Source organism: Podarcis bocagei (assembly GCF_964188305.1).
Source record: "Podarcis bocagei genome assembly, chromosome: 16".
In the NCBI taxonomy this organism is placed as follows: domain Eukaryota; kingdom Metazoa; phylum Chordata; class Lepidosauria; order Squamata; family Lacertidae; genus Podarcis; species Podarcis bocagei.
In genome coordinates, this window is record NC_138142.1 from 28,224,803 (window position 1) to 28,252,762 (window position 27,960).

Consider the following 27,960-nt stretch of genomic DNA (forward strand, 5'->3'; position numbering starts at 1 on the left):
GCGATGTGTGCCACTGGGTGAAAAGTGGCGGGGCGAAACCACTTTCTCAGCTGTGCCGCAAAGTCCTTGCCTGTGGAAAAGCAGACGTACCTGCTTGCCTGCATTTGTTAGGAGCGTAGAAAGCTGTTGGGCTGTCCAGCTCAGCATTTTCTTCTCTGGTGGCTGCAGGTCTCCAGGGTTTCTGGGTCTGGAAATGTGCTCCTTCTGCATCCAAAGCAGATCCTCTCCTCTGAGTTGTTTCTTGTCCCTGAGAAGGATGCTGTGTCTGATGCTGTAAAGGACTAACGGGAAAAGATATTGGCAGCTGTAATGTGAGGCTGGGGCAGGGAAAGTTGTCAGAAGGTCTGTGCCAGAGGGTGCCCTTGCCAGGGCATTTCTGGTGTCTTGTGCCGTAGAAGGCAGTGCAAAATAGCAGAGAAAGCTGAATTATAACTTGTGTTTTTGGAGGCCCCACTGCTGAGTAGCAGAGCAGAAGGTTGCAGCAACTACCCCCGTTTGGGAAAGGGATAGAGCTCACATCTGCCTTGCATGAAGAAGGTCCCGGGTTCAGTCCCCGACAACTCCAGATAGGGCTTGGAGAGACTTGTGCCTGAAACTCTGGAGAGCCACTGCTTCCAATTGGCGTACTGAGGCTAGATAGTCCAATGGACTGATTCAGTGAAAAAAGACAGCTTGCTGCTCCTCTGCTCCACATCCATCTCTCGTTACTGTTGTTTCCTCTTCCCCTCCCTCTGGCGTCTTCTTCATTCTCTTTCTCTCTCTTTACTGAAAAGCAACAAAGAGTCCTGCCACACCTTTAAAGTCCAGCAGATTTTATTGCGACAGAAGCCTCTGTAGATTAAAGCCACGATCATCAGAGCCATAGATGGATAGCTTTGCACTTCATATTGGAAAAAGCTGGGCTCGGTTTATTGTAGCTTCTTGCCCATGAAAGTTTGTGCCGCAATAAATCTTAGATGCACACACACACTTTTTTTTTTTTAAGAAGGAAGCAGAAAGAGTCTGGGACAGAGGCTTTTCAGGAATGTAGGGAGAGCTGAGATTCCCACACAGGGAAACAGGATCCCAAGCTCGCTGGTACTAAACGAGTGTTAAGCAGATTCCAGCGTCCCAGCGGGGTTGCACATGCATAATAAAAGTTGAGATAAATTTTACTCCATAATAGGGAAGTTGCACTGTTTCAAGTTCTGCACCTCCCAGAAAAGGAAGTTTGCTCCCCCCTCCAGTTAAATGTGCTTAAAAAGTTTTTCCTGCACCCAAAGGTGAAAGGCTTCCTTTTTTTCCATTTACCCTTCCTAATTCACAACAACATAATTAAAAATAATAGTTTAAAAGCACCCTAGTTTTGCCAGAAATATCTAAATGCTTACTGATGCCACGTGTCACTTTGCAAACTTCCCTGTAGGTGGTCCTTTTGGTTGTGCATCCTGCGTTGCCTGGCATGCATGGAGTAAATTCCCTGAGAATCTGCTTTCATTGCAAAGGAAGTTTCTAGACCTCATGATTGTGGGGATATGTTTGAAAGCATGCAGATAGAAGCAGTGTCTGCTGCAGAGAGATGCTAGTTACAAACCATGAGATTTAAATGGCACTTCACTATTCAGAGGAAGTCTGCTTCTGAATACTAGATGTTGGGAGACCTATAAATAGAGAGCTCTGTTGCCTTCATACCCAATCCAGCAGAGGTATCTAGCCAACCACTGCTGGCAGCAGGAGGCCAGACCTAGCAGTTTCCTTTTTATGGAATGCAAATTTCAATATATTTTAAATAAATTGGGAATTTTCAAGCAAATAATTTGCTAGCCGGCTCAATTTCAAAAACCTCAACCACCCCTGGATTCAACACAGCCTCTGGGTTCACTAACCCTTCTGTAGGGAACATCTTCCTGACTGCCTACCTCACAAAGCTATCTCTGCCCCTAAGGCTAATGTGATCCTTTGCTCCCAGCCAGATTGCCAGTTCCCCTACCCACCACAAAAGCAGAATTGCAGGCATTCCAACACCTATGTTCTCTAAGCAGTTGGAATGTCAGTGAACATTCTGTGCCATCTCAGTAGCCCAGTGGCGTCACTGCCACAAAAGGTGAGCACAGATAGCCTTAGCTGAGTCACAGAAATGCAGGAATGGTTGATTGCAAAATATTTCTGCAACCTTTGCCCTGGGGTCATCTTGGGGATATAGATTAGCCAGCTGCTATTTTCCAGGGTGGGAATTAGCTGGAAATGATGAATCTGGTTAAATCTGGGGAGGGAGGCTTTTCACGAGAAGCGAGAGAGGCGAGCAAGCAAGAGATACATTTCAAAAAGGAAACGCTTTCTATTAAAACCAGTGAGCTTTTCTTGTCTAAACAAGCCTCTTAAATTAATTGTGTTTGCAAGTGGGAACCACAAGGAACTGGCAGTAGGGGAATACAAACGCTTTCTCGACTGCCAGCATTACCTTTTGTGGTTTGCTGGGCAAGGCTGTGTGTGTGTGTGTGTGTGTGTGTGTAAGTGTAAAATAGCTGGTTCTGAAAGGCAAGAACTCATTGCAGGTGATGGGAAAACCGAACAACCAGTGTGTTCTCTCCCTGGGATTTTAGGTTCTTGCTTTTGCAAAGAAGGTACCGTTTAGTGTGCCTCTGGCTCCTCACCCTAGGAAGCCCCAAGGACAGCTGCTACAGCAGCTGTTTCCCCTGTGAGGGAAGCATGCTGGAAGCATGGTATTTCCCCTCTATATTATTGTAATATCTGCACCAGAGGAGCCAAAACACCTGAACAAAGCTTCAACAGTCCCCCCGTCCCCCAAGCTAAGAGTAAACAGCACTTGAAACTCCTCCAGGCACCTCGAAAGAGTCTGGAATCTTTGATAAAAGCATTGGCACTTCACCTATCTGTTAGGTGGGATTGTTTTAAATAATCCCACCTAAAAATTGTCGAGGTCTAAGATGGCACCCTGAGAACTCATTTCATAAGTTAACGAATGCAGATATAAATAAAAGAAGGAACAAGATGTTGTGGAATCACTATTGATACAGAGAATCGGATGCCCAGATGTAGCAGAGGAACCGAGGCTGACAGCCCACTCACCTCACTGAAATTGAAAGGATTTACACTGTAGCAAGAGTGCACGCAAACATGCATTAATTTGAGCAGGTGAGCCTCTCTAGAAGTGTGCTCACTTCACTGTGGACAGGGTTAAATTGCAAGATTACGGATCCTGACACTGGGGGGAAAGCATTTGTTAAATAATCTCTGCCCTGCCTTTCAGGGAAAGTGCGAAGGCAGTCTTAGAAACATATACAGCCAACAGTTTAAAATCTGCCTCATGTCCTTTTAAAAACAAGCAGCAAAACAGGGTTAAAACACAGCAGTTAATTAAAAAAGCAGAGGGAAATCTGTCTCAAGAGCTCTTTTAAAACTCTCCAGTGAAGGTGCGCTATGAACCTCATGAGGAAGCGTATTCCAGAAATATGAGGCAGTCACTGACAGGGCCCAGTCAGCCTGACCTCTCTTATCTTTGGGGCCTCCAAAGACGGTCTTAGACTTTGGGCAGGGTCATATCACGTGTGCAGGCTGTCCTTTGGATAACCTGCTCCCAAAACTGTTTAGGGCTTGAAAAACCAAAGGCAGAAGTGTGCTTGTGGGATGATATTTCCATCCCTGACATGTGGGGTGGGGATTTTTGGCAAGTCTGCTTTCCTTGGTCTGCAGCTGGAACGTTTTCTAGAAAAACAGCACTTCTGGGGTCATCGTAATTATTTGGGAATTTCCGGATCTGAAAGGCGCACCAGCGAAGTGCATTCCTGAAGACATGACCATCCCCTAGTGCCTTTAGAGATGGAGGTGAAATATCTTAAGTAGCAGCTCCGCCCCACCTCTGGCTGGCTTCTGTAGTCTGGAATCCTGCGGCGTTTCCTCCTCCATCTTGCCTGACTTCGGAGGTTGCACTCGCTGAAGCTCAGCCTTCAACAACCTGATGCCCTTCAGATTTTTTTGGCCATGCTGGCTGGGACTATGGGGAGCTGCAGTCCCAAAAATCTGGAGGGCAACATTGACTGCTGGAGATCATCACTGCATCGAATGGATAAATACATAAAGACATCCTATCTTATCTATCAGTGGTGTTGCAAAAGCATGGCAAAGAAGACCTAAACGGCTATGAAATAGCATTGATTCTGGGATGGCCTAAATTGTGATGCAGGTTACCGTGACCCATTGTCCATAATTTGATACCCCACCCCCCGGTTGATTGCCTTAAAAAAAATAATCTTGTAATGGGATATGGATTTTAATTTTTTTTTTACTTTGCCTTATGAAGGAACCCAACCCATAAAAGGCAAAGAGGAAAGAGCCCTCTGTAGTTAGGAAACCAAGCAAGCTTGGTGTTTGACCAACCACGGACAGCCCATTTCCACAACTTGATTGCAGTGTCTGTGCTTTTACAGAATTCCCTATGTTTTGTGGGAGGAAGGGATGGTGTACAATAAAGACCAAACATAGGCGGGGGGGGGGGGACATTAATGGCAGAGCATAGACAGTGTCTACTGGGAGTCTGTTGAGTTCTTCTAACCTTCTGGCTTCAGAGCCATTTCCAGACATTGCAAACAGATTCCCTCTTTTAGTTATTGGCTGATTGCATTCATATCCTATCTTTTCCTCCAAGGAGCTCATGGGGGCATAGATGTTTCTGTCCCTCTCCAATTTATCTCCATAACAACCCTGTGATCTTAATGGATGGAGGGTGGGGATTTGAACCCTGGTCTCCCAATAGACCACACTTGTTCCAGCAGCTTTCTTCAGCCTGTGTGTGGGCACACTTGGCCAGTGATGGTTGTTGTGAGAAGTTGTTTTCCTCTCTGTAACTGGGGGCTGGTGGAGTCCACAAGACCACAGAGATTAAGGAAACAAGCCTGGATATGTCGTTTGCCGTCTTGTGAGGGGTGGGTGAGTTCTGGTGTCTTGTTCCCAGTTCAAATGCTGGCTTGTGAAGACTCTCCAATTGGGGCCAGGAGCTGATGTCAGTGGGAGTCTCTTCTGCAGCCTCCCCTCCTCCTGTCTGGGCTGATCAGGTTTCATGCATGACCTGAGCATGCATGTCTGTAGCTGTTTGGAAGTGGAAAACTTTCCCCTCTTGTTGCTTCGCTGAAAGTTGGCACGGTCTCCGCGTGGAAGGTGGGGCGTTTGAGCTGGGATTGGGTATGGGAGCCAGAGCATTGCAAAAGCATCTATCGTGAAGGCATGGCCGCCCCCTGGCTGCACCCTTTAAAAACACTTATGCAACATGTCCAGTTGTGCTCTGTCCTTTCTTCTCCTTCTCCTTCATAACAAGTCCTTTTCACTCCGCTGATAAATGGTATTGCATCTTTTAAATGAAGGCCCAATTCCACCAAGGGGAAGTCTACCTGCGCAAGGAGGGACTGTAGCTCATGCTTTTCATGGACAAAGTCCCAAGTTCAAATCCCTGGTGGTGCAGCGGACTCGTCGTCTCTGCCTGAGATCTCTCTTTCAGAGTGGCTGCCAGTCAGAGCTGGGCCAGATGGACAAAGAAACAGACTTGGAATAAGGCAGCCTCCTATGCTTCAAGGGAGAGTCTGCAGCTTGAGAGCTCAGTGTCAGCACCCTCACCAAAAGGATTTCAGGTAGCTGGTGAGGGGCAAGACTTTTCCCTTCCTGAAGCCCTACAGGCTCATTCTATAAGGCAGCAGCTTTTATTAATGAACCATTAAGAAAAGAGATTGTACTAGAGTAAGCAAATTGCAACAAATGAAGGACAAAAACAAAATACGTTTTAGGATTTTGACAGCGTGCAGAAATCAGGGCTACAAAAAAACCTCAACAAACCCTTTATCTGATCTGGGAGCTTCTGGCACTCAGAGCTAGACTGTTCCTGAATGTGGAAGCCCCACTTTGATTTACTGCCCTCTCAGGCAGAGGAGAATGTTTCCACCATCTGCCACCTGGTCCTTTTGAGGAAGGATTGAACCTGGGACTTTCTGCAGGCAAGCCATGTTCTCTGCTGCTGAGCTACACCTGCCTGCCTATTAACTCCTTGGCTTCTACAGGTTTCGATGTTTCCCACTGCTTCCTTGCGTTGCAATGCCGCTTGTGCCCTGGAAGGTTCCTCCTTTTAGAGTCCAGGGGTAGGGAGAACACAGGCTTCGCATTCCTGCCAGCATATGTACCATGCCTTGCATGCTCAGGCTGTGGGAGGGGCTGTGGCTGGCATGTAGCATGCTCAGCCGGGGCAGAAGTGTGCACAGGCTCACGAGGAAGAAGAGCTGCCCGAGGAGAAGAGGAAGGGAAGCGGGTAAGGGACGGGAGCAGTTGCCTTTTATGCGTGCTTAAGCGATGTGGTATTTCTGGCTCTGAAACAGGTCAGTGTTCTTGTGCCCCATCTCAGAGCATGGCGACTGTGCTCTGCCTCCACCAATGCTTCTGAATGCCACCTGCTGGAAACTGCAGGAGGAAAGAGTGCCATTGGCTCTTCTTACGTTCTTATAGTCAGCACCAGCCCTGCCATGCCCCAGGGTGAATCAAGGTGCCTCAGGCGGCAACACAAAGGGAGGCTGGGAAATAGATGAAAAGCAGGAATTAGTGTCTAAGGGTTGCAGCAAGACTTCTAAAACGGGGTGAGGGTGTGGGTGTGTGACGCCATTTGTAAACTACTTGAGACAGTGAAATGTCTTGGTTCTGGTTATAATTTTGGAAAGGACAGGGCAGCAAATGGATCAAGGAGCTGGATTTTTAGTTTGGGGGGGGGGATGACTTGAGTGTTTGTGGGAAAATATAGAGATAACATCGAATGATGCAGAGGGAGTACATAAAAATATCCCCCCTCCGCCGATTATATAATCCTCTTAATAATTATTTTGCATTGCTTTTATGGCACTTTATGTTTTAGCGTACTCACATATTCTGTTGTAAGCCGCCTTGATAATTTTATGCATGCTCTTATTGAGCTGGTTTTGAGGTTTCGTCCTGCTTGGGGGTTTCCATCCCTAAAGAATTCTGCAGGTTTCCCCCGAGCCTGCTGGGGTGATGCTCTTTTGCCTACATACGCCTGAACATCACAGACAGAGGGAGTGATACATAAATGGATCCTCCATCTTTAGAGGCAGTAATTCTGAATGCCAGGTGGCGGGGACTCCTAGACACCTTCCCCACAGGCACCCAGATGGCCACTTTCTGGACAAATTACTGAACCAGCCAGATTGAGCAAGGCAGTTCTTAAGTGGGTATAAACATCAGCTGCGCCAAATACTCTCCGTATACCCTTCCTAGTATGTTTTATTTGGCAATTAAAGGGACATCTTTTTGTGATGGGCGGCAGTTGGTGTAGAAATATGTACGCCACAGAGAACAATTTTGCCAAGTGGAACGCGAAAGCAGCATTCCTCGTTAGCTTTTGAAAATAGTTCTGATTCTTCCTCTCAACAAACCTACTTTCACCATCCTATAAACTTCGAAAGGCATTGCTGACATTCTTTGGAACCTGCTTTTGCAAACAGAGCAGGGGTGAGGGGACCTGCGGCTTTGCAGATGCCTCATGACTCCAGTTTGCACCAGCCAGGAGGGATGGCAGTGATACTGGGAAGTGTGGTCTCATAATGTCTAGGAGGGTCACAGGTTCCCCATCCCTGAAATGGGGACTTCCTTAAACGTGTGTCGGGGGGTAGCTCATATTTTCAGGGACCCCAGTTCTTCTCCCAACAGAATTCAGATTCCCCATCCCCTGCGCTCGATGAGGATTCATCAGATGCAAACATGACGCCTGGACGTGGCAAGTTCTCTTTCACCAACAAGGCTTTGTTTTGTTTTCTCTTCTAGGTTGGGAAGTTGGAAGAAACATTACCAAAGGATTGGCAAGTGACGAGAAGGGAATTCCTGGGGCGGTTCCGGCCTGGACCAAAGTCCTAGAAAGGTGATTCAGTCTATTCTTTATTAGTAAAGCAGTGGTACTACTGTGCCGTATTTATCCAGATCTCCTAGTCCTGGAGAGAAGTTATGTGCAGCACAGGGTAGAGCACTGGATTTGGAAGACAGCAATTCAGCCCAGCAACTTGGTGGGTCACCTTGGAGCAAACGGCCATTGACGTAACCAACCTCACCAGGCTATTGTGTGGATAATGGCATCTCAACTAAACACTTGGTGGCACCAGTGCTTCTGAATACCAGTTGCTGGAAACCATAGGAGGGGAGATGACTCTTGTGCTCAAATCCTGCTGACAGGTTTCCCACAAGCCTCTGGTTGGTCACTGGGAGAACAGGATTGTGGGCTTGATGGACCACCTTTGGCCTGATCCTGCAGGATCATCTTATGTCCTTATATAACTGCCCTGAGATTGTTGGAGCAAGATTGGGATGAAAATATAATAGAGCAAAATGCATTTTCTGAAATAGACTAAGCCTGTAGCATACTTTTGAGGTGCAGAATTTGAGAAGGAGTTCTCCTTTTTACGCGCAGCCTCTTGAGTTCCTATTTACACACTTCCTTCCTTCCTTCCTTAAGATGGAGAAGGAGGAAGAAGAGACCCGGGAGATTCTGCTCCCCGACTGGGAAGGCATTGGCTCTCGCGGACTTACCATCGACCAGACGAACGAAGGCGTTTTCGTGAAACAGGTTCAACAGGACTCACCCGCTGCCAAAGCAGGCATTGTAAAAGAAGGTCAGTGAGGTGGTTTGTGGGGGGTGGTCTGGGCGGGGGCAGAGTGGCTGGACATCATCAACTTTTAAAGCCACCAGAGGGCATCCTCTTTATGGTCACAAAGAGCCCCCCATGACATCTTGAAGAGTCACGTGCTCAATATCCACACCATACTTTTAAAGCACTGCAATTAAACAGTCACGGCTTCCTGCAGAGGATCCTGGGGGCTGCAGTCTGTTAATGGTGCTGAAGGGTGTTTAGAGACCCCTATTCCCCCACCCCAGAGCTACATTTCCCAGAGTGGTTTAGCAGTCTATCCCTCTTCTCAGAAACCTTTGGGAGTTGTAGCTCTGTGAAGGGAATGGGGTCTCCCAACAACTCTTGGCACCCTTAACATATTGAAGCTCCCAAGATTCCTTGACTGTTCTAAAGCGGTATGATGCTGCTTTAAAAGTGTCGTGCAGATGGGACCTGTGACAAAGGACTGGCCTAATGTGCTATTTTTGGAGAGTGTGATAGAAATGGGAAAAAAATAAATTAAAAACAGAAGGGTAAGGATTGCAGAACTTTGCTCAGCCCACGTTGGCAAGCTATCCCTTCAGGACATTTTGCACTCAGCTGGGCTCTCTTAATACCAGATGTGTTAGGTTTAGGAGAGACAAAAATAATAATTAAAAAAAATGAAGCAGCTCTACACACAGCACATCATGGACTAGTTCAATTATCTTCTTAAAATGGGCTGGCTTTTCGATAGGTTCATGGAGGACAATAGGTTTATCAACTGCTGCTAGCCATGACAGCTAACTGGAGCCTCCAAGTTTAGTGGCAGTCTGTATCTGAATACCAGCTGCTGGGGGGCAAACAAGAGCTCCTGCCCTATGGTGCGGGTTTCTCAGAGGCCTCTGGTTGGCCAGTGTGGATGCAGGGCTTTTCCTTAATGTTCTTAATCCCACCCCCACCCCCCTCAGGGGATCAGATCGTGAGTGCCACAATCTACTTCGACAACCTGCAGTCCGGGGAAGTCACAGAGCTCCTGAAGAACGTGGGCCACCACACTGTTGGCCTTCGGCTGCAGAGGAAAGGCGACCGGTCTCCATTGCCAGGACAGTCTTGGTCCCATGACGTCTTTGCTTCAAGGAGTCCAGAGGTTGTTTTGGTAAGTGTGCTTCATCATGGAGAGGACCGCCTTCTGTAGATGATGGAGAAAGGATCTAAGGGTGGGCTGGGGTAACTTGGGACCTGGCTCTTTCCATTCACCTGTGGCGCCTTGGATATTCCAGGACACCAGAGGAAGACTTTTATCAAATTTACAAATGCAATCAGTTAAGGAGTTGAGGGCAGGTACCAAAAGGTGAGTTCAGGGACAGGTAACTTGTTGGACCCTCAACAGTTCCAGCCAGTATAATCAGGGATGATGGGAGTTGTAGTTCAACTGCACCCGGAGGGCCACTGGTTGTTTATTTTAAAGTTATGTTTTTTATTATGACTTTTTTTGGTATTGGATCAGATTGTTACTAGGTGTGTGATCTTTGCTGTCTATTTTGTTGTTTCTTCAGCTTATAAACCGCCTTGTGCATGGTAATATAAAAAAGCGGTATAAAAATTAAAAGTGAAATGAATATCCTCGCATTAGTTATTTGAAGCAGAACAAATTATTTCAGAGTTGATCATCCCATGTCTGAGCTGTATCACTTCAAGTTTTGTGGGTGAGGCCTTATGTTACTGGTTGGCACTACAAAATTATCTGCATGTGGAAAACAAATTATCAAGGAGAAAGGCAAGGCTACAATGTTGTTGATTTTGCTGATATCTTGCTTTCTATGTGCAGGAATTTTAATTTTTTATTTGGAAAAAAAGCCCTGCAGAGAAGTAAGGCCTCTTCAACTGTCCACAAGCGACAGCCACTTTCTGTATGTGCTTCAATCCATACTGCACTTGTGGATTTAGATGTGATAGACTGATAGGTGTAGATTTCAGTATTTTATGTTTAGACTACCGTTGACAGTAAACTCATTCCTCTCTGTTCCAGAGCGGAGATGACGAAGAGTACAAACGGATTTATACCACAAAAATCAAGCCTCGCCTTAAATCGGAAGATGGCATGGAAGTTGAGCACACAGGAACCCAAAGCAGAACCATCACAGTCACCAAGAGAGTTACTGCTTACACTGTCGATGTCACAGGTCATGAGGGAGCCAAAGAGATTGACATCAGCAGCCCGGAGTTTAAAATCAAGATTCCGAAACATGAACTCACCCACATTTCCAAAGCTGAGATTGAAACAGAACCTGGGAAAACTGTCATCAAGATCCCACACGTTGACTTGTCAGGGAGAACAACTACCCAGATAACAGACTCCCACGCTGGGGTGAGAGGAAGACCTGACATTACGTATACCGGACCAACTATTGAGTCACCCTCTCAGAGGTTGGAGTTTGGTGTTCCTGGCATCCACATGGAACAGCCTAAGGTTGGGAAAACTGATATTCGAATATTTGGGCCTCATGTCACAGGTGTAGATCTGAGAACCCAGACTGACTTTATACCAGGAGGCCAGGAAGCTGGTTTCCATGTTACAACACCGGAAGTGAATGGGAAAGGAGGTCGGGGTAAAATCCAAGGTGATGTGGGAGGGCTGCAAGCTGATTTATCATTGCCCCACCTCAAGGGGCCTTCAGTTGGTATTTCGGGACCCCAAATTCAAGGTGATCTGAAAGGTCCAAAAGTGGACATCTCCAGTACCAGCGTCAAAGGCAACATCAAATATCCAGATATCAACACTGGAAGCACAGGAAAGGTGGCGTTTCCTGCAATGAAAATGCCCAAATTTGGTATATCAGTTTCTGATGTTGAGGTTCCTCAGCTTGATGCAGTGGCTCCATCAGCTTCAATAAAAGGCCCAGAAGTGTCCTTGAAAGGCTCCAAATGGGCCATGGGAGAACCTGGAATTCCACAACCACAGATGGACGTGGGCCTGAAAGGTGTGGACTTGAAGGGTGGCCTGAAGACCACCTCTCCAACATTGGAAGGCCCCAAGGTGGATATCAAAGGGCCTGCGGTGGATCTTGGGGCTCCAGATGTTGGCCTTGAAGGGGGCGAAGGAAAACTTAAAATACCCCACATGAAACTTCCTAAATTTTCTGCACCAGACCCTGCAGTGACTGTGACTGTTCCAAAAGGGGGACTTAACATCTCAGGACCTAAAGTGGATTTGCAAGCTCCTGACGTGACCCTTGAAACACACTTGAAAGGACCCAGATATGGCAAGCCTGAAATAGCTGGTCAGACACCCCAAATTTCTATGTCAGATGTTGACTTGAATCTCAGGGGCCCTAAAGGGAAAGGCACCATGGACATTTCAGGGCCAAGGGTGGAAGGCCACTTAAAAGGGCCTGGAATGAATATTAAGGGTCCCAATCTAGATATTGAAACTGCCAATGTTGACCTGAAAGGTCCAAAAGTCTCAATGCCGTCCATGCAAACATCACCAGTAAAAGTCACTGTGCCAGATGTGGACTTGAATGTCCAAGGGCCAAACCTAAAGGGCGATGTGGCTGTTTCTGTGCCAAAGATAGAAGGCGGCCTCAAGGGGCCCCAGATGGATCTAAAAGGCCCCAAAGTGGACATAGCTGCACCTGACATTGGTATCAAAGGCCCTGGAGGACAACTGAAGGGTCCTCATGTCAAGATGCCTGAAATGCATGTTAAGACCCCGCAAATATCCATGCCAGACATTGACCTGAATGTGAAAGGCCCCAAAGTCAAGGGGGGTGTCGACGTTTCCATCCCAAAAGTAGAAGGAGAATTAAAGGGCCCAGCTGTGGACATCAAGGGCCCCCAATTGGACATTGGAACACCAGATGTCGAACTTCACGGACCTGAACTCAAAATGCCAAAGATGAAATTGCCCAAGTTTGGCGTGAAAGGTGAAATGCCTGATGTAGACGTCAGTCTTCCAAAGGGAAGCATCGATGTTTCAGCTCCAAATGTAGACATTGAAGCTCCCACCTTCAACATCAAAGGTCCTGGAGGACAACTGAAGGGCCCCCATGTCAAGATGCCAGAAATGCATGTTAAGACCCCGCAAATATCCATGCCAGACATTGACCTGAATCTGAAAGGCCCCAAAGTCAAGGGGACCCCCCAAATATCCGTGCCAGACATTGACCTGAATGTGAAAGGCCCCAAAGTCAAGGGGGGTGTCGACGTTTCAATTCCAAAAGTGGAAGGAGAATTAAAGGGCCCAGCTGTGGACATCAAGGGCCCCCAATTGGACATTGGAACACCAGATGTCGAACTTCACGGACCTGAACTCAAAATGCCAAAGATGAAATTGCCCAAGTTTGGCGTGAAAGGTGAAATGCCTGATGTAGACGTCAGTCTTCCAAAGGGAAGCATCGATGTTTCAGCTCCAAATGTAGACATTGAAGCTCCCACCTTCAACATCAAAGGTCCTGGAGGACAACTGAAGGGCCCCCATGTCAAGATGCCAGAAATGCATGTTAAGACCCCGCAAATATCCATGCCAGACATTGACCTGAATCTGAAAGGCCCCAAAGTCAAGGGGACCCCCCAAATATCCGTGCCAGACATTGACCTGAATGTGAAAGGCCCCAAAGTCAAGGGGGGTGTCGACGTTTCAATCCCAAAAGTGGAAGGAGAATTAAAGGGCCCAGCTGTGGACATTAAGGGCCCCCAATTGGACATTGGAACACCAGATGTCGAACTTCACGGACCTGAACTCAAAATGCCAAAGATGAAATTGCCCAAGTTTGGCGTGAAAGGTGAAATGCCTGATGTAGACGTCAGTCTTCCAAAGGGAAGCATCGATGTTTCAGCTCCAAATGTAGACATTGAAGCTCCCACCTTCAACATCAAAGGTCCTGGAGGACAACTGAAGGGCCCCCATGTCAAGATGCCAGAAATGCATGTTAAGACCCCGCAAATATCCATGCCAGACATTGACCTGAATCTGAAAGGCCCCAAAGTCAAGGGGACCCCCCAAATATCCGTGCCAGACATTGACCTGAATGTGAAAGGCCCCAAAGTCAAGGGGGGTGTCGACGTTTCAATCCCAAAAGTGGAAGGAGAATTAAAGGGCCCAGCTGTGGACATCAAGGGCCCCAAATTGGACATTGGAACACCAGATATCGAACTTCATGGACCTGAACTTAAAATGCCGAAGATGAAATTGCCCAAGTTTGGTGTGAAAGGTGAAATGCCTGATGTAGATGTCAGTCTTCCAAAGGGAAGCATCGATGTTTCAGCTCCAGGTGTAGACATTGAAGCTCCCACCTTCAACATCAAAGGTCCTGGAGGACAACTGAAAGGTCCTCATGTCAAGATGCCAGAAATGCATGTTAAGACCCCGCAAATATCCATGCCAGACATTGACCTGAACTTGAAAGGCCCCAAAGTCAAGGGAGGTGTCGACGTTTCCATCCCAAAAGTAGAAGGAGAATTAAAGGGCCCAGCTGTGGACATCAAAGGCCCCAAATTGGACATTGGAACACCAGATGTCGAACTTCACGGACCTGAACTCAAAATGCCAAAGATGAAATTGCCCAAGTTTGGTGTGAAAGGTGAAATGCCTGATGTAGATGTCAGTCTTCCAAAGGGAAGCATCGATGTTTCAGCTCCAAAGGTGGACATTGAAGCTCCTGGATTAGATATTGAAGGACCAGAAGGCAGAATAAAAGGTCCTAAATTCAAGATGCCTGAAATGCATATTAAAACTCATCAGATCTCCATGCCGGACATTGATTTGAACTTGAAAGGGCCTAAAGTGAAAGGGGACTTTGATGTTTCTGTGCCGAAATTAGAAGGTGGCTTAAAAGGTCCTGCAATTGATATCCAGGGGCCCCAAGTAGACATTGATGTGCCCGATGTTGACCTTCATGGTCCTGAAGGAAAACTGAAGATGCCCAAAATGAAAATGCCCAAATTTGGAATGCCAGGTTTCAAAGGGGAAAGCCCTGGTGTGGATGTCAGTCTTCCAAAGGGTGACATTAGTATATCAGGTCCCAAAGTAGACGTTGAAGCTCCTGGACTGGACATTGAAGGACCCGAAGGCAAAATTAAAGGCCCCAAATTTAAGATGCCAGAAATGAACATCAAAGCACCCAAAATCTCCATGCCTGATGTGGATTTCAACCTCAAAGGCCCCAAACTGAAAGGAGATGTGGACGTTTCCCTACCAAAGGTTGAAGGTGATTTCAAGGGTCCAGAAATTGACATCAAAGGTCCCAAGCTGGATATTGATGCTCCAGACGTTGACCTCCATGGCCCAGAAGGAAAACTGAAAATGCCCAAATTCAAAATGCCCAAATTTGGAATGCCAAGCTTCAAAGCAGAAGGTCCAGAGGTGGATGTAAATCTTCCAAAAGCAGACGTTGACCTTTCTGCTCCCAAAGTAGACATTGAAGCACCAGCCTTGGACATTGAAGGCCCAGAAGGAAAACTGAAAGGGCCCAAGTTTAAGATGCCTGAACTGAATATCCATGCACCCAAGATATCAATGCCAGATGTGGATTTCAATCTGAAAGGGCCAAAACTGAAGGGAGATGTGAATATCTCTGGGCCAAAGATAGAAGGTGACCTGAAAGGACCCAAGGTCAACATTGAGGGTCCTAACTTGGATGTTGATGTCCCAGATGTGGAACTGGAGGGTCCTGAAGGAAAAATCAAAGGTTCCAGATTCAAGATGCCAAAACTCAATATTAAATCTCCTAAAATTTCCATGCCAGATGTCGACTTGAATCTCAAGGCCCCCAAAATGAAGGGTGAAATGGATGTGTCTGTCCCAAAGATTGAGGGTGATATGAAAGGACCCAGCATTGACATAAAGGGCCCCAAACTTGATGCGGATCTCCCAGATGTTGACCTTGAAGGCCCAGATGCTAAAATTAAGATGCCCAAGATGAAGCTGCCCAAGTTTGGGGTGCCTGGCTTCAAAGGGGAAGGCCCTGATGTTGACGTGAGCCTTCCTAAAGCAGACATTGATGTTTCGGGACCAAAACTGAATGCTGATATGCCGAGCATAGACATCGAAGGTCCAGAGGGAAAAGTGAAAGGTCCCAAGTTCAAAATGCCTGAAATGCATTTCAAGACCCCCAAAATCTCCATGCCAGATATTGACTTAAACTTGAAAGGTCCCAGAGCGAGAGGGGAGATGGATGTAACTGTCCCAAATATTGAAGGCAATTTGAAAGGACCCCAAATGGATATCAAGGGCCCCAAAGTGGATATCGAAGCTCCAGATATTGACATTGAAGGCCCCGAAGGAAAATGGAAGAGTCCGAAGTTTAAGATGCCCGAAATGCACATCAAGGCTCCAAAAATCTCCATGCCAGATGTTGATTTGAATCTGAAAGGTCCCAAAATAAAGGGTGATGTGGATGTTTCAGTCCCCAAACTTGAAGGAGACTTGAAAGGCCCAGAATTTGATATCAAAGGACCCAAATTGGATATTGACATGCCAGATGTTGATCTCCATGGGCCAGAGGGAAAACTGAAGATGCCCAAATTCAAAATGCCCAAATTTGGAATGCCAGGCTTCAAAGGGGAAGGCCCAGATGTTGACGTCAGCCTCCCCAAAGCAGACATTGATGTTTCTGTTCCAAATGTTGATGTTGATGCACCAAGCCTGGACATCGAAGGCCCAGAAGGAAAAGTGAAAGGGCCCAGATTTAAGATGCCTGACATGCACTTCAAAGCTCCAAAGATATCCATGCCAGATGTTGATTTCAATTTGAAAGGCCCTAAAGTGAAGGGAGAGTATGATGTTACAGTTCCAAAGCTGGAAGGTGACTTGAAAGGACCAGACTTCAACATTAAGGGTCCTAAGCTAGACATAGAAGCTCCTGATGTTGACATTGAAGGCCCTGAAGGAAAATGGAAGAGTCCGAAGTTTAAGATGCCCGAAATGCACATCAAGGCTCCAAAAATCTCCATGCCAGATGTTGATTTGAATCTGAAAGGTCCCAAAATCAAGGGTGATGTGGATGTTTCAGTCCCCAAACTTGAAGGAGACTTGAAAGGCCCAGAATTTGATATCAAAGGACCCAAATTGGACATTGACATGCCTGATGTTGATCTCCATGGACCTGAAGGCAAACTGAAGATGCCCAAATTCAAAATGCCCAAATTTGGAATGCCTGGCTTCAAAGGAGAAGGCCCAGATGTTGACGTGAGCCTCCCCAAAGCAGACATTGATGTTTCTGTTCCAAAAGTTGATGTTGATGCACCAAGCCTAGACATTGAAGGCCCAGAAGGAAAAGTGAAAGGGCCCAGATTTAAGATGCCTGACATGCACTTCAAAGCACCCAAGATATCCATGCCAGATGTTGATTTCAATTTGAAAGGCCCCAAACTGAAGGGAGATGTTGACGTTTCGGTTCCAAAGCTGGAAGGTGACCTGAAAGGCCCAGATGTGGATATCAAGGGTCCCAAACTAGATGTTGACCTTCCTGATGTTGAGCTTGAAGGTCCTGAAGGAAAACTCAGAGGTCCCAAGTTTAAGATGCCTGACATGCATTTTAAGACCCCCAAAATCTCCATGCCAGATTTTGACTTGAACTTGAAAGGTCCGAAAGTGAAGGGTGACGTGGATGTTTCAGTGCCGAAGTTGGAAGGTGATCTGAAGGGCCCCAATATTGACATTAAAGGGCCAGGATTGGACATTGATGCTCCTGATGTTAACATTGAAGGTCCAGAAGGAAAGTGGAAGAGCCCCAAATTTAAGATGCCAGAAGTGCACATTAAGGCACCTAAGATCTCTATGCCTGACATTGATTTGAACCTAAGGGGTCCCAAAGTAAAAGGCGATCTGGATGTGTCTGTGCCAAAGTTGGAAGGTGACTTGAAAGGCCCGGAGGTGGATCTCAAAGGGCCCAAATTGGACATTGACGTTCCTGATGTTGACCTGGAAGGACCTGAAGGGAAGCTAAAGGGCCCCAAATTCAAAATGCCTGAAATGCATATCAAAGCTCCCAAAATCTCCATGCCAGATTTAGACCTGGGTTTGAAAGGACCCAAAGTGAAGGGGGATGTGGATGTTTCAGTGCCGAAGTTGGAAGGTGATCTGAAAGGCCCTGATGTCAACATCAAAGGTCCTAAAGTTGGTGTAGATATTCCTGATGTTGAGATTGAAGGACCTGAAGGAAAACTCAAAGGGCCCAAATTTAAGATGCCAGAAATGCATTTTAATGTCCCTAAGATCTCCATGCCGGACATTGATTTGAACTGGAGGGGTCCCAAAATAAAAGGAGATGCTGATGTTTCTGTTCCTAAATTGGAGGGTGACTTGAAGGGCCCAAATGTTGACATCAAGGGTCCCAAACTAGATGTTGACATCCCTGATGTTGAGCTTGAAGGCCCTGAAGGAAAACTCAAAGGGCCCAAATTTAAGATGCCTGAAATGAACATCAAAGCACCCAAAATCTCCATGCCAGATTTTGACCTGAACCTGAAGGGTCCCAAACTGAAGGGGGATGTAGATGTTTCTTTGCCAAAGGTAGAGGGGGATCTGAAAGGACCAGATGTTGATATCAAAGGTCCCAAATTAGATATTGATGCTCCTGACTTCAGTATAGATGGTCCAGAGGGAAAAGTGAAAGGTCCCAAGTTTAAGATGCCTGACATGCACTTCAAAGCACCCAAAATCTCCATGCCAGATGTTGATTTCAATTTGAAAGGCCCTAAACTGAAAGGAGATGTTGATGTTTCTGTTCCAAAGCTGGAAGGTGACCTGAAAGGCCCAGATGTAGATATCAAGGGTCCCAAACTAGATGTTGACCTTCCTGATGTTGAGCTTGAAGGTCCTGAAGGAAAACTCAGAGGTCCCAAGTTTAAGATGCCTGATATGCATTTTAAGACCCCCAAAATCTCCATGCCAGATTTTGACTTGAACTTGAAAGGTCCGAAAGTGAAGGGGGATGTGGATGTTTCGGTGCCAAAGTTGGAAGGTGATCTGAAGGGCCCTGAAATTGATATCAAAGGACCCAAACTTGACGTAGATGTTCCTGATGTTGAACTTGAAGGCCCAGATGGAAAGTGGAAAGGCCCTAAATTCAAGATGCCTGAAATGAACATCAAAGCACCCAAAATCTCCATGCCTGATGTGGATTTCAACCTCAAAGGCCCCAAACTGAAAGGAGATGTGGACGTTTCCCTACCAAAGGTTGAAGGTGATTTCAAAGGTCCAGAAATTGATATCAAAGGTCCCAAGCTGGATATTGATGCTCCAGATGTCGACCTCCATGGCCCAGAAGGAAAACTGAAAATGCCAAAATTCAAAATGCCCAAATTTGGAATGCCTGGCTTCAAGGGAGAAGGTCTTGAACTGGATGTAAATCTCCCAGAGGGAGACATTGATATATCTGCTCCCAAGGTGGACATTGAAGGCCCTGAGTTAGATATTGAAGGTCCAGATGGTAAAATTAAAGGCCCCAAGTTTAAGATGCCAGAAATGCACATCAAAGCGCCAAAGCTTTCCATGCCAGATGTGGATCTTAATTTGAAGGGTTCAAAACTGAAAGGAGATGTGGATGTTTCTCTGCCAAAGGTCGAAGGTGGATTGAAAGGGCCTGACATTGACATCAAAGGCCCCAAATTGGACATTGACGCACCAGATGTTGACTTGCACGGTCCGGAGGGCAAACTCAAAATGCCCAAGTTTAAAATGCCCAAATTTGGAATGCCTGGTTTCAAGGGAGAAGGCCCTTCCGTGGATGTGAGCTTACCTAAGGGAGAAGTGGATATATCTGGCCCCAGCCTAGACATTGAAACACCCGATTTGGAAATCGAAGGCCCTGAAGGAAAATTAAGGGGTCCCAAGTTTAAGAAGCCTGAAATTAATTTTAATGTTCCAAAGATCTCAATGCCAGACATTGACTTGAATTTGAAAGGTCCTAAATTAAAGGGAGACTTGGAAGGCGACATCAAAGGTCCTAATGTTGAATTGAAAGGACCTGAAGTTGACTTAGAAGCACCAAAAATAGATATTGAAGCGAAAACAAAGAAATCAAGATTTAAGCTTCCAAAGTTCAGTTTTTCTGGTCCAAAGGTTCACACTCCAGAGGTTGACGTGAAGCTTAAGAAACCAGATGTTAATATCTCAGGGCCCAAAGTTGATGCCCAAGGCCCAGATGTTGATGTTCATGGAAAAGTGAAAGGCCCTAAATTTAAAATGCCTTCCCTGAATATTTCATCACCTAAAGTTTCAAAGCCTGATGTGGAATTGAATTTGAAAGGTCCTAAATTAAAAGGTGACCTTGATGTTTCTGCACCAAGCCTGGAAGGGGATTTGAAAGGTCCTGACATAGATATCAAAGGCCCCAAGTTGGACATTGATGTTCCAGATGTTGATCTCCATGGACCAGAAGGCAAACTCAAAATGCCCAAATTCAAAATGCCCAAATTTGGAGTGCCAGGCTTCAAGGCAGAGGGTCCTGAGGTAGATATAAACCTCCCCAAAGCAGAAATTGATGTATCAGGACCCAAAGTGGACATTGAAACTCCCGACTTGGATATAGAGGGCCCAGAGGGCAAGATCAAAGGTCCCAAATTAAAGATGCCTGAAATGCATTTTAATGTGCCCAAGATTTCAATGCCGGACATAAATCTGAAAGGCCCTAAACTGAAGGGAGATGTGGATGTTTCTGTTCCAAAGCTGGAAGGTGACCTGAAAGGCCCAGATGTGGATATCAAGGGTCCCAAACTAGATGTTGACCTTCCTGATGTTGAGCTTGAAGGTCCTGAAGGAAAACTCAAAGGTCCCAAGTTTAAGATGCCTGATATGCATTTTAAGACCCCCAAAATCTCCATGCCAGATTTTGACTTGAACTTGAAAGGTCCGAAAGTGAAGGGGGATGTGGATGTTTCGGTGCCAAAGTTGGAAGGTGATCTGAAGGGCCCTGAAATTGATATCAAAGGACCCAAACTTGACGTAGATGTTCCTGATGTTGAACTTGAAGGCCCAGATGGAAAGTGGAAAGGCCCTAAATTCACGATGCCTGAAATGAACATCAAAGCACCCAAAATCTCCATGCCTGATGTGGATTTCAACCTCAAAGGCCCCAAACTGAAAGGAGATGTGGACGTTTCCCTACCAAAGGTTGAAGGTGATTTCAAAGGTCCAGAAATAGACATCAAAGGTCCCAAGCTGGATATTGATGCTCCAGATGTCGATATCCATGGCCCAGAAGGAAAACTGAAAATGCCTAAATTCAAAATGCCCAAATTTGGAATGCCTGGCTTCAAGGCAGAGGGCCCAGATGTAGACGTGAGCCTCCCAAAAGCAGACCTTGATGTTTCTCTTCCAAAAGTGGACATTGACGCACCAGGCCTGGACATTGAAGGCCCAGAAGGAAAAGTGAAAGGGCCCAGATTTAAGATGCCTGACATGCACTTCAAAGCACCCAAAATCTCCATGCCAGATGTTGATTTCAATTTGAAAGGCCCTAAACTGAAGGGAGATGTTGACGTTTCAGTTCCAAAGCTAGAAGGTGACCTGAAAGGCCCAGATGTGGATATCAAGGGTCCCAAACTAGATGTTGACCTTCCTGATGTTGAGCTTGAAGGTCCTGAAGGAAAACTCAGAGGTCCCAAGTTTAAGATGCCTGACATGCACTTTAAGACCCCCAAAATCTCCATGCCAGATTTCGATCTAAATCTCAAAGGGCCGAAAGTGAAGGGTGACGTGGATGTGTCTGTACCGAAGTTTGAAGGTGATCTGAAGGGGCCCGACGTGGATATCAAAGGGCCGAAATTAGACGTAGATGTTCCTGATGTTGAACTTGAAGGCCCAGAAGGAAAATGGAAAAGCCCTAAATTCAAGATGCCTGAAATGAACATCAAAGCACCCAAAATCTCCATGCCTGATGTGGATTTCAACCTCAAAGGCCCCAAACTGAAAGGAGATGTGGACGTTTCCCTACCAAAGGTTGAAGGTGATTTGAAGGGTCCAGAAATAGACATCAAAGGTCCCAAGCTGGATATTGATGCTCCAGATGTCGATATCCATGGCCCAGAAGGAAAACTGAAAATGCCCAAATTCAAAATGCCCAAATTTGGAATGCCTGGCTTCAAGGCAGAGGGCCCAGATGTAGACGTGAGCCTCCCAAAAGCAGACCTTGATGTTTCTCTTCCAAAAGTGGACATTGACGCACCAGGCCTGGACATTGAAGGCCCAGAAGGAAAAGTGAAAGGGCCCAGATTTAAGATGCCTGACATGCACTTCAAAGCACCCAAAATCTCAATGCCAGATGTTGATTTCAATTTGAAAGGCCCTAAACTGAAGGGAGATGTTGACGTTTCAGTTCCAAAGCTGGAAGGTGACCTGAAAGGCCCAGATGTGGATATCAAGGGCCCCAAACTAGATGTTGACCTTCCTGATGTTGAGCTTGAAGGTCCTGAAGGAAAACTCAGAGGTCCCAAGTTTAAGATGCCTGACATGCACTTTAAGACCCCCAAAATCTCCATGCCAGATTTTGACTTGAACTTGAAAGGTCCGAAAGTGAAGGGGGATGTGGATGTTTCGGTGCCAAAGTTGGAAGGTGATCTGAAGGGCCCTGAAATTGATATCAAAGGACCCAAACTTGACGTAGATGTTCCTGATGTTGAACTTGAAGGCCCAGATGGAAAGTGGAAAGGCCCTAAATTCAAGATGCCTGAAATGAACATCAAAGCACCCAAAATCTCCATGCCTGATGTGGATTTCAACCTCAAAGGCCCCAAACTGAAAGGAGATGTGGACGTTTCCCTACCAAAGGTTGAAGGTGATTTCAAAGGTCCAGAAATTGACATCAAAGGTCCCAAGCTGGATATTGATGCTCCAGATGTCGACCTCCATGGCCCAGAAGGAAAACTGAAAATGCCAAAATTCAAAATGCCCAAATTTGGAATGCCTAGCTTCAAGGCTGAGGGCCCAGATGTAGACATGAGCCTCCCAAAAGCAGACCTTGATGTTTCTCTTCCAAAAGTGGACATTGACGCACCAAGCCTGGACATCGAAGGCCCAGAAGGAAAACTGAAAGGTCCCAAGTTTAAGATGCCTGACATGCACTTCAAAGCACCCAAAATCTCCATGCCAGATGTTGATTTCAATTTGAAAGGCCCTAAACTGAAGGGAGATGTTGACGTTTCAGTTCCAAACCTGGAAGGTGACCTGAAAGGCCCAGATGTGGATATCAAGGGTCCCAAACTAGATGTTGACCTTCCTGATGTTGAGCTTGAAGGTCCTGAAGGAAAACTCAGAGGTCCCAAGTTTAAGATGCCTGACATGCATTTTAAGACCCCCAAAATCTCCATGCCAGATTTCGATCTAAATCTCAAAGGGCCGAAAGTGAAGGGTGACGTGGATGTGTCTGTACCGAAGTTTGAAGGTGATCTGAAGGGGCCCGACGTGGATATCAAAGGGCCGAAATTAGACGTAGATGTTCCTGATGTCGAACTTGAAGGCCCAGAAGGAAAATGGAAAAGCCCTAAATTCAAGATGCCAGACATGCATTTCAAGGCACCTAAAATCTCCATGCCAGACATGAATCTAAACTTGAAAGGGCCTAAACTTAAAGGTGATGTGGATGTTTCCGTCCCAGAATTTGAAGGGGATCTAAGAGGGCCTGAAATAGATATCAAAGGTCCTAAGATAGATGCTCCTGACATTGACATTGAGGGACCTGATGGAAAACTGAAAGGACCTAAATTTAAGATGCCTGAAATGAACATCAAAGCGCCAAAATTATCCATGCCAGATGTTGACCTCAACTTGAAGGGCCCAAAACTGAAGGGAGACGTGGATGTATCTCTTCCCAAGATTGGAGGTGATTTGAAAGCACCAGATGTGGATATACATGGCCCTAAACTGGATGTTTCTGTTCCTGATGTTGAGCTTGAATGCCCTGAAGGAAAACTTAAAGGTCCCAAGTTTAAGATGCCTGATATGCATTTTAAAACCCCCAAAATCTCCATGCCAGATTTTGACTTGAACTTGAAAGGTCCCAAAGTGAAGGGGGATGTGGATGTTTCAGTGCCAAAGTTGGAAGGTGACCTGAAGGGCCCCGAAATTGATATCAAAGGACCCAAACTTGATGTAGATGTTCCTGATGTTGAACTTGAAGGCCCAGAAGGAAAATGGAAAAGCCCTAAATTCAAGATGCCTGAAATGAACATCAAAGGACCTAAAATCTCCATGCCTGATGTGGATTTCAACCTCAAAGGCCCCAAACTGAAAGGAGATGTGGACGTTTCCCTACCAAAGGTTGAAGGTGATTTCAAGGGTCCAGAAATTGACATCAAAGGCCCTCAATTGGACATTGATGCTCCCAATGTTGATATTCATGGTCCAGACGGAAAGGTGAAATTCCCCAAGATGAAGCTGCCCAAATTTGGCATGCCTGAGTTCAAAGGGGAAGGACCTCATATCGATGTAAATGTACCCAAGGGTGAATTGGAATTATCAGGCCCCAGCTTGAACATAGAAGGACCAGAAGGAAAACTGAAGGGTCCCAAAATCAAGACACCTCAAATATCCATGCCAGAGATTGACTTAAATCTGAAGGGACCTAAAGTGAAGGGTGATGTTGATGTCGCTCTTCCCAAGGTTGAAGGCAGCTTAAAGGGTCCAGGAATTGATATTCAAGGGCCAGGAATTGAAGCTAAGGGCCCTGAGATTGACTTGGAGTGTCCAGATGTAAACCTTGAAGGGCCAGAAGGAAACGTTAAACTCCCTAAATTTAAAATGCCAAAGTTTGGATTTGGAGCAAAAAGCCCCAAGGCAGACGTCTCCCTCCCAGAAGGTGAGCTGAATGTTGAATCGCCTGACATCTCCATTTCTGGAAAAGGGAAGAAAAGCAAATTCAAAATGCCTAAAATCCACATGAGCGGGCCTAAAGTCAAAGGCAAGAAGGCTGGCTTTGCTGTGAGTGGAGATATGGATGCAAGTATGAAATCGCCAGATTTGGAAGGAAGCATTTCTGTCCCTGAAGCATCCCTGAAAGGAGACATGAATATCAAGTCACCCAAAGGAAAGAAGTCTATGTTTGGGAAACTCTCTTTTCCTGACGTCGAGTTTGATATCAAATCACCTATGTTCAAGGCTGATGCTTCTTTGCCAAAGGTGGAAGGGGAAATCAAGTCACCAGGAATAGATGTCTCATCACCATCTCTGAAATCTCCAGATCTTGACATCACAGTTCCCAGCGGAAGTGCCAGCCTCCCCGATGTCAATATTGGAGGTCCTGACATCCATCTCAAGAAGCCAAAGTTCAAATTCTCAGGTGGAAATGTTGATCTGGCTGGTCCCAAACTAGAAGGAGACCTTCGAGGCCCTAGTGTTGATGCCAACCTCAGCGCGCCTGACATCAGCCTGAAAGGTCCATCAGTGAACCTGCCATCCATGGGTGTTTCTGCTCCTTCCATGTCAGCCCCTGACATTAACTTGAAAGGACCAAAGCTGAAAGGTGACATTGACCTTCCCCAGATGGAAGGACAAGGCCTAGAAGGGAAATTGAAAATGCCAAAATTTGGCTTGCCAAAGATTGGGAAGCCAGGTGTGAAAGTGGAGGGGCCCGAGGTGGACCTTCAAGGAAAACTGCCCTCAGCAAGTGTTGATGTTTCAGCCCCAAGCATCGGAGGAAGTGTGAGCGCTCCTGCAGTGGATGTAAGCTTGAAAGGACCAAAATTTGGAGGAGACGTGGGCCTTTCTGGTGACATTAAAGGTCCAAAGATCGGATTTGGCACACCAGATGTTGACGTCAGTGGTTTTGAAGGAAAGCTTAAAATGCCAAAGGCCCCAGGCCTAGATGTCAATGTGAGTGCTCCAGACCTGGACGTGAAAGCGCCAACAGTAAAAATGGCCTCTGGAGGAGGCATTTCAGCTCCTGACTTTGATGTGAATCTGAAAGGACCAAAGATCAAAGGAGACTTCGGCATTTCTGGTGGCATTACATCTCCCAAGGTGGCTGTTGAGGCACCTGACGTTAACGTGGAAGGCTCTGGAGTTGGAATTAAGATTCCCTGCATGAAGCTGCCCCAGTTTGGCATCGCCAGTGAAGGAGGAAGTATTTCAGGACCACAGATCAAAGGGCCTGAAGTAGATCTCAAAGGACATGACATTTCTGCCCCAGGCTTTGACTTGAATGTGAAAGGACCAAGTTTGAAAGGTGACGTTAACGTATCTGGTGGCATGAAAGGTCAACAGATCGGCGTGGGGGCACCAGGTGTGAAGATTTCTGGCATGGGCTTGGACGCTGGCGCTCCTGATGTCAGCTTGAGAGGACCTTCGCTCAATGTGTCAGCTCCCAAAGTTTCTGGGCCAGAGCTAAACATGGGCATGCAGGGGTCTGGAGGCCTTCAGTTTTCTGGACCAAAGGCAGGGGTTGATCTCAAAGGTCCCAAATTAGAGGTCAAAGGTCCTTCTGTTGGGGTGAATGTTCCACACGGCCATTTAGAAAGCCCATCTGGACAAGTGTCGTTCCCCAAAATGAAAATGCCAAAATTTGTGGTTGCAGGGCAAGAGCTAACAGGAAGGGAGGTTGGAGTTGATGTTGAGTTCCCTCAGGCGCCAGAGGCAAGTTTCCATGCCGGGGCAGTGAATGTCGAACTGGAAGAGCCTGACATTAAGCTTAAGAAATCTAAAATCAAAATGCCAAAGTTCCCTTTCTCAAAATCTAAGGTCAAAGGCAGCGTTGGCTCCCCAGAGATCTCGGTGTCTGCCTCAGGGTGCGAAGGGGAGTTACAGGCCAGCCTGGGTTCCTTGGAGGGGGATGTGGAAGTGGAAGGGTCTGCTTCTCCGAAAGGGAAGTTCTCCTTCTTTAAGGGCAAAAAGTCCCGGCACCGGTCGTCGTCTTTCAGCGACGAGCATTCCTCACATTCGACGCCAACAGGCACACTGGAGCATGACAAAGGCAAGCAGGCCAAGCTGAAATTTGGTACGTTTGGGGGGATAGGGGCAAAAACTAAAGGTTCTTATGAGGTATCGGGAAGTGATGACGAAATGAAATGAGTGGAATGGGGGGGTGTTCTCGTGTACATATTGTCTCTGTGTGTATATATCTTATCTATCTCCCTTATATGTGTGTATATACAAATTTCCTAGCTTGAAATGCTCAGCAATAAAAACAGGGTGCCCAGTGAAATGGTAGGCCTTAACTGAAAAATAACCATGTTTTTACTGTGGTCAGGGAGTCGTCCCAACATGATTATCTCTTCCATAGATTATATGTATAAATATCTCACAGAAACTGATACAGCGGCATTTTTGTTTTGCAAAGTTCTTAAAGCAGTGATATGGCAGGTAAACTTGCATCCCAGAATGCATTGCCGTACTTCCCACAATGCACTGTGGCTGTAATAACGGTTAAGTAGTGCCAATTTTTTTAAAAAAGCGGCAACACACACATAACACAGAATGCTGCTTGGTGAATCAGCTGTATCAGTTTGAATTAAACAGTATCATTTGTGCCATGGGTAATAATGCCGATTGTGTGATGGGCACTTCTTCCGGCTACCAGTTTGAAAAGAGGTAGAACCTGGATTTATGTGATATTTAAAGCTGTGCCATTAGGAAGGTGGGGTGTACAGTTCCTCAGATGTATTTTGGAAGTTCTCTCTTGTGTTTTAGGGTTGGGGGTTTGCGCTTCGTACGCTGAGAGCTTTACGTTTACTTAAGCAAGCTTTTAAAAACATATAAATATATATACTTTTCGACTTGCTAAATATCTTCAGTGTTGATCTATGGCAATTGTTTTCCATTTCAATGACTCCCCTCCCCCTCCTGCTGTGGAAGGGGGCAGCTAAAAAATTTCTGTTGTTTAAAAATTGGATGTGTTAAAAGAAAAAGAAAAAAAACTCTGTAAAAATATATAGATGCAACTGAGATGTGTCAAATTTGGGGCCTCACAAACAGTCTTACATTGCTGCATAAAGGTCAGGTTTTTTTGTATTCATTTGATACAGGACAGATGTAATAAAACACCCATGGTATAATTTTCCATTTTTGTCTGGTTAAAAAAGTCATGATAAGATAAATTAACCAAAGATTTTGTGTACATTCTGACACCATCTTAGTCATCTCTATATATTTGTTATTTTTGTATAATGAAATGAAAGTTTTCTGAGATGTGGAGCAAAATTTTTCAAGGCCTTCTATATTCCCTCCCAACCTTACAGATGCTATTTGTTATCTACTTCATCTTTTTGTTTAACAAATGTATCTCAATTTTAAAACAAAACAGTAAAAGGAAAATCTTTTCAGCACTTTAAAAGCAAATTAATTGAGAATAACTGATATTGTAAAATGGAAATAAAGTGTTTATTAACCTTTTGACCTCCT

At 45.9% G+C, this 27,960-nt stretch overlaps 1 protein-coding gene across 4 annotated transcripts in view; it reads left to right on the forward strand.

The window, feature by feature from the left end:
• AHNAK (AHNAK nucleoprotein) overlaps positions 1–27,954 on the forward strand; it is a 55,895-nt gene extending 27,941 nt beyond the window's left edge. Inside the window, exons 2-6 of one of the 4 annotated variants that reach the window (XM_081173982.1) lie at positions 7,810–7,903; positions 8,492–8,648; positions 9,596–9,783; positions 10,657–22,057; positions 22,664–27,954. In XM_081173982.1, the coding sequence (XP_081030108.1) occupies positions 8,492–8,648; positions 9,596–9,783; positions 10,657–22,057; positions 22,664–26,631 (15,714 nt within the window). In that variant the 5' untranslated portion in view covers positions 7,810–7,903 and the 3' untranslated portion in view covers positions 26,632–27,954. Of the gene's footprint in view, positions 1–7,809; positions 7,904–8,491; positions 8,649–9,595; positions 9,784–10,656 lie in introns of all 4 variants that reach the window. The other 3 variants (XM_081173981.1, XM_081173983.1, XM_081173980.1) reach the window with 3 other exon arrangements.
• The last annotated feature ends 6 nt before the right edge of the window (positions 27,955–27,960 follow it).